The 7,194-nt window shown below is 45.8% G+C and overlaps 1 protein-coding gene across 1 annotated transcript; it reads right to left on the reverse strand.

The window, feature by feature from the left end:
• Nucleotides 1–1,484: 1,484 nt before the first annotated feature.
• LOC542311 (glutathione S-transferase 2) lies at nt 1,485–2,730 on the reverse strand. Its single transcript, NM_001111896.2, is given in 3 exon segments — nt 1,485–2,165; nt 2,331–2,379; nt 2,477–2,730. Coding segments are annotated over 3 exon segments (672 nt in total). The 5' UTR covers nt 2,633–2,730; the 3' UTR covers nt 1,485–1,698.
• Between the last annotated feature and the right edge of the window lie 4,464 nt (nt 2,731–7,194).

Consider the following 7,194-nt stretch of genomic DNA (forward strand, 5'->3'; position numbering starts at 1 on the left):
GGGTGAGCAGCACAGACCCGTACCTGGGCCATCCATGTCCTGCATTGAAGGGGCTGCTCGCACACGACATGCTACTAAACACAAAAAATATATCTAATTAAATGCAAGCAATTGTTGATTTGTAGTTTTGGCAGCTATTGTGTTGTAGTTTAGGAAGCTGCATGGATGGCCTCATCAAACATATTGCCCCTTTTGCAATATACCATCAGAAACATAGCAGCCAAGCTAATTCACAAAAAAGCTTTAAGCGTAATTTCAAGGGTCCCTAATTTCAACAGCATGGTTATCTTGACAAAGAGTGTAATTTGTCTCTCATAGGGACATGTGGACTGATTTCAACGACATGGTTATTTATTGGAGGACTCCGAGGGCAAAACAAATTTTCCCAAACCCTAACCGTCCACCACAGCAGAACAAGCATGGCAGGATCAAAGTCACAAATGTAGGTACAGATGTGCAACATAACTGTTGTCAAACATCAACGGCCAGCCCGTGGCACAATACTGACGCCATAATCAGAAATCAACTTCAATGCTAAGGACAATGATAAAGAGACGATGGCGGAAAACTTACGGGGGTTGGATGGAGGCAGGATGGACGACGAGAGCAGGGGTGGTGTCGCCGCCAGACATTCACTCAAACTGGCAGAGCAGGGGGGCTACGGAGCATGGGGCCACGGTGCGTCGTGGGTGCTAGGTCTTGCGAGGCCTCCCGAGGCTAGATCTGTCGGCCGATGCTCACGCCATAGAGAGCGAGAACAGGGCAGGGACAATCGGGGTAGCAGGGGTGCGCCGAAGGCCGCGGAACAGCAGGGCGGACAAATCCCGAAGCGTCGATGGGGAGCTGGAGCAGCGGCGCCGTCGTTGGGAGAGCACGGGGCCACGACGCGTCGTGGCCGCTAGCTCCTGCCAGCCTCCCGAGGCTAGATCCACCGGCCGGTGCTAGAGAGAAGGCCGCGGAGCAACGGGGCCGACAAATCCCGGAGCCTCGACGGGGAACCGAAGGAGCGGCGCTATCGTTGGGAAGGAGGCAGGTGAGATGCAATGCCGGCGACGCTTCTCTCTCGGGTCGCTCCTGGGAGCCGGAGCAGCGACGCAGTCGACGGGGAGCCGCGGTCCTGGGATTCGGGGAGGGAGGAGAATGGGATGCTGTTGCAGCGCTCCTCTCTCGGGGCCTCGGCAGTCGGGCTCGGTCCTGGAGAGGAATTGGGAATTGGAGATGGAGAAATTCGGGCCCACGTTTAAGGATTCTAGTGGGACCTACACGTCAGTCGATGGCAACACTCATAGAAACGGCGTGGGAGGGCATGGATGAGAAAAGGAGAGCGACATAGGTATGATTGAGGTCATTCGAAAACTAAGGATAGCAACGAGGTCTATGCCAAAACTAAGGATACAGATGTAAAAAACCCTTCTCTTTATGTTGGCTTTCATGAACGAGAACGAGTAACTAATTTCTAGATAAATAAAGGTAGGTTATAGGTTGCAGCGAAAACCATACTATATTGCTTGAAAATCCAATATATTTTGATAAAATACATTACATTTCCAAATCTCTACTATTATTCCGTGGAGAAAGCAGCAAAATTAAGACAAATAGTATAAAGAAAAGCAGGCACCATGATGGACTAGATGAGTGAGAAGGTTTCCAATTAACTAATCAAGCACAACAACACAAGTCGCTTCGATCGCTTCATCGTCACTCCTGTTCCTTGGGCGCTCCGGCGCCGACCGGCATGAACTGCGCCACCTTGTTGGCCGCCGGGCGCGCGGCGAGGCCCTGCCACCAGGCGCTGACGTGCGGGAGCGCATGGACGAGAGCGGCGTACTCGGTGGCCATGAGGCAGTGCATGATGGTGAAGGGGCTGAGGTCGGCGAGGCTGAGGAAGTCGCCGGCGAGGTACGTGCACGTGGCCAGCCGCGCCTCGTACACCTCCAGCACCTTCTTGAGCTTCTCCACGTTCTCGTCCACCACCGCCTGGTTGCGCTCGCGGCCCAGGAACGGCGCGAACACGCACTCCACCACGATGGCGATCGCCGGCGGGCTCAGCTGGTGGGCCTCCACCTCCAGCCACACGTCCACCATCGCCGTCTGCTCCAGCCTGCCGCCGCCCAGCAGCTCCGGCTTGTGCTTCCGGAGAACATGCCTCGCGATCGCACGTGATTCTAGGAAAATGTTACATTACATATCACGCGCTTAGAAGATGAAGAACCCGTAGAATCAAAAGGGAAAATTTTAAAATCGAGAGAATATATATAATTTGTAAAACAAAAACCGAATTATAATAGACGGGCACGGGCCGACGATGGATGATGATGAACTCAACTTACCGAAGAGCGTGAGGTCGCCATCCTCGAGCACCGGCACCTTCCCGAAAGGCTGCAGCAAAGCAACAGCAGATCAGTCGGGCGGAAGCGAGAGAGAGAACCACCAAAATGAATTCACGGTGGATCTATCGAGCGAGCGAGGTACGCACGTTCCTGGCGAGGTGCTCCGGGCGGCGGTGGTCGCCGTCCTGGCGGCTCATGGGGACGAGCTCGTAGTCGACGCCGGCCTCCTCCAGGGCCAGCAGAGCCCGCGATACGAACGGCGAGATAGCCCACCCGTAAACCTTCACCGCCGGCGTAGCCATATGTCCTGTTCTCTGCACTTAGTTCTGCTCCGCTCCTGCAAGTTCTACCGACTAGCTCTTGTGTACGGCTCGGGGTGCAGGATCAAGATCAGCAGCTGGAATTGGATGGGTGTGTGCAGCTCCTGCCTGCTGCAGCTGCTACTTATAATAAAGCAGCTAGCAATAGAGAGGAGAGAGAAATCAGAGGTGACGTTAGAGCTGGCGCTGGTTCTGGTGGTTGGGGGATTGGAGTCTTGGAGAGGAAGAAGGTGCTAGAAGACCAAGTGTATTTGGTCGACGGGAGGGAGAACGCGTGACGTCGTCGCTTACGCACGCAGCAGGCTAGTGGGGTGCGACTTGCGAGTAGGGCTAGTTATTCGGTCTATTAGGGTAATTTGGTTCGGTCTATTCGGATTTATGAAATTTCGGATTCTGAAATATGAGAACCAAAATTTTTAAAATAATTTTAGGAACCGAACCTGAATAGACTTACAATTTCGGTTCGGTCTATTCGGTGCACCGAATATACTCAAATAGTAGAGAGGCTATTATCTTTTGTTAAAATATATACACTGATTAATTAATTGGAAGTACTATTATTACAACAAGTGACTATAAAAATAGCATACATAGATATATATACTATCGTTAGGATGGTATCATTATTTTCGGTTAATAAGTTCATAAATCATATAATAATATCATCACATATTAAGAGATTTTTTATATTTCGGGTTATTCGTCTATTCAGGTTTTAAAGGTTAGAAACTGAACCCGAACCTATACCCTAAAATATAGCATATTTAGAAACCGAATCCGAACCCAAAAACCCGAATAAACCAACAATTTGGTCTATTCGGGTTTAGATTTGGTTTTCAGTTTTAAAATGCCTACCAATACTTGCGAGTCGTCGGCCGTCGCTTGTAGTGGCAGGCAGGCGAACGGAGTGCACTGAGCAGCAGCCAGCAAGGGGCTCCGTCACCGAAATGAAAAGGATTTCTCGGCTTCACACCGACACTTTCAGGAAGGGTTTGTTGTAGTTTTTTTTCATCTACTCAACCAGAATTTCTGTGCTGGGTGAGTAGATGAATAAAAAATATAGTTTTCATGTAAATAAAAAACATATAAATTGTAGAAGCAAACGAATATTTTATTTGTGTAAACAACCCAAACCTCTCTTTGAGATGGCTAAATAATCTATGTGGGATACAATTTAACACAAACAATTTCTTAGAAATTTAAAACATATTATAATGTCCACATAACTTAGTCCACCAAACCATCCATTAAAATCATATCTACCTAGCCATCCTCGGATCACATCAACCTAATTATTTTCAATGTCTCACTAAATCGCTCGTACATAACCACCTATCAAATCACATCTACCCAGTCGCCTATAAATCATATCTATCCAGCTGTTCACCATCTCTATCCAACTCGCTCGCGCCACGATAAGGCTGTGTACAACATACCGTGTAAAACACTATTTTATAGTGTAGATTACACAAAGTGAAATTTAAAATAGAGAATGTGATAGTAGATATGATATGAGAGCGACCGAGAAGATAGCCTAAGATTATGTAGCCGCCAAAAACAACTCCACTATTATACTATCTTCAGCAAAAACGTGAATATAAACTTGATAAAATACTATTTTACACTTTATACTACATAGTCCTCAAATAAACATCACCATCGTTCAGTCTCTCGAATTTCTCCATATTTCCTTATTATGAAAGCAGCAGGGAAAACTGCTCCCAGGAACGTCCACGTCACCCAAATTATTTTGGCCGTTGGATTCACTCCCTGTGCGACGTGTGTGTAGATTCTTCTATCATCCTCTCTGTGTTTTATTTTCCTTCACAGCATCTCGCTCTCGCGCTGTCTCCTCCTCCCCCAGGACTCCAGCTTCCCCTGCTCGCCCCCGCTCACCTGCGTGCTCCGGCGAACTTCCCCTGCTCGCCCCCGCTCACCTGCGTGCTCCGGCAACAACCGCTTTCAGACTTCGGTTTCCCTCCACCGGCGCTCCAAAGGTAACCACGCTTCCTCCCCGGCCCCCTCCGTCCACCCCACCCCCTCCACCATAATCCGATTCCCATTGCTAGGGTTCGTCGTGTTGGGAGACGCCACGGCACCACGGCAGTGGCAGCGGCTCTTCCCCCCTCCCCCCATCGGATTTCTCAAGCTGCGATTTATTTAGGGTTTAGGGTTCGTTCGATTCCTAAATAATCCGATTAGCCATCGCACAGGAAGTCTGAAAGCGGTTGAGAAATCCGATGGGGCTGCGATTTCTCAAGCAGCAGCGGCAGCGGCACCACGTCGTTCGATTCGTATGCTTCACAAGACACCATAATCCGATTCCCATTGCTAGGCTTCCCATTTTTCCCCCAAACTTAAGCTTTGCTGTGCTGATGGTAATCTCGCCCCCGAATTGGTTGCGTCGTTCCGGCCAGTAACCCTCCACATCGACGACCAAGCAAACAGCGACGCACAGTGCAGCCTTTCGTCGCACAGGTCTTAGCTACTACACATCTCAATGCCCACTCAACCAACACAACCGGAATGATTTCTGACCTGCCCCCAGTTTTAAATATCAGTTCTTCACTACAGTGATTTCCAATTGCCAAACTTACAATGCAAACTCATGTAAAAGCGAGCACAAAAATGTAGATAAAGCTAATCCCAAGGTGCAGCCTTTCGCCGCACAGGTCTTAGCTACTACACATCTCAATGCCCACTCATTCAGATCTGAAATCACTGAAAACAACTGATGGAACCAACACAACCGGAATGATTTCTGACCTGCCCCCAGTTTTAAATATCAGTTCTTCACTACAGTGATTTCCAATTGCCAAACTTACAATGCAAACACATGTAAAAGCGAGCACAAAAATGTAGATAAAGCTAATCCCAAAGCAAAACAAGTATCATGACTGTTGGACTACCAATTACTTGAGTTAAATGATCTGCAGAACACAGAAATTACAGCAGCACAAGAATTAAAGCTTCAGTTAATGCATATAGCATGATAAAGCAGAAACAAGTTCGATTAAATCAAAGTTGTAGTTCTACCCATATCAGCTTGAATCTCCTACGTCCCAAACATATCCAGTGCCTTCTACCACTGCAGAAGTGCAGATTAAAATAGAAGTATCCAGATTTTCATCATGGTTCATATACTAGCATTTTGTAAATTGGATAAGTTTATCTACTTCAATGTAGAACCACTGAACAAACACAATGAGAGTTAAAGTTCGTTGTAGGTATGAATATATCTGGTTCCTTCTGTGCCCATGCAAATATCCCACCTACAGACCTGCAATCAGCAGGACCACCCTCTGGTAACTATCTATTTGGTAGTGACAACTTAAAACACTCAAACAACATGAACGTTCATCAAATAATGTGGGATAGGATAAAGTCCGATCATTAGGTAGCCTACGAGTGAACTAACATTTGACAAGATAGAATTGTTCTTTGAACAAAAAGGGAACCCTAAATAGTTCAGAACTTATTATTGCTCATGCAGAAGCAGAACCAAACTCGGGCTCCGATCCATCCATATACAATCCAGATGTTGTAATCTGGTTGCTGGAGAAAAACATCAACCGAAATATAAGAAATAAGAAATTTAAGAGAATACCAATAGAAGATTGAGAGATACATGTATCCCGACGATATTATCTTTTCCGTTTGCTGCATCAGCCATGATATTCTCCTTGATCTGTTTGCGCCATTTATTCCTTTCCTGAACAATATCTTGAACATTCCCTCCAGTGAACAGCGAGACATATTTCTCGTTCTTAGGAAAGAACTACAAATGAGTTGAGATATAGAAGCTTTAGCTCAGGATTCAAGCAGGTACAGATAAAAAATGGTCCATTAGAACCTCCAATATAATGCAAAGAGAATGATACATCACAGAAAACAAAGTTGTGATCATACTTATATGTCATATCATCATGGGCAGGGCAGTAATGTAGGAAGCTTACTCTAACATATTCAAAATCTTCACCATTTGAACGTTGTTGCTTCTCAAGTCGCCTTATCATCCTCTAAATCTTCCATCTCTCCCCTGCTTCATTATCACTTTTACTTTCCAGATGACATATACATCGAAAAAAAGGGGGTGCCATTTGTTGGCTTACTGCTCCTGCGTATAACATTCTAATTTCGCTATATAATATATGTATATAACTTAACTGCGGCATCTACTGATTTTTTTTTCTTCATAGCAGACCAGGATAAACTGGAGTTCGAAATCAAGTTCAGTCTCACTAATCTTATCAGGTCATCTCAAGTCCAGTGACTCATCAACCAGGTACTTTATACACACTTTGATACTTCACCATCAATATTATCCAATATTCCAGTTCATGCACATATGTACAATTGCAACTCCATTTTTCGTTTAAATTATGAAACATTGCATGTGTTCCTATACAATTGTGATTCTATTTTTTTTTGGTTAGAATTATTAAACACTGCATGTATTCCTTATTTTACTGGTACAACAGTATATATTCATATAACATTCTAATTTCGCTATATAATATACGTATATACCTTAACTGCGGTAT

The sequence above is a fragment of the Zea mays genome, chromosome 10, assembly GCF_902167145.1.
Source record: "Zea mays cultivar B73 chromosome 10, Zm-B73-REFERENCE-NAM-5.0, whole genome shotgun sequence".
Taxonomy (NCBI): Eukaryota; Viridiplantae; Streptophyta; class Magnoliopsida; order Poales; family Poaceae; genus Zea; species Zea mays.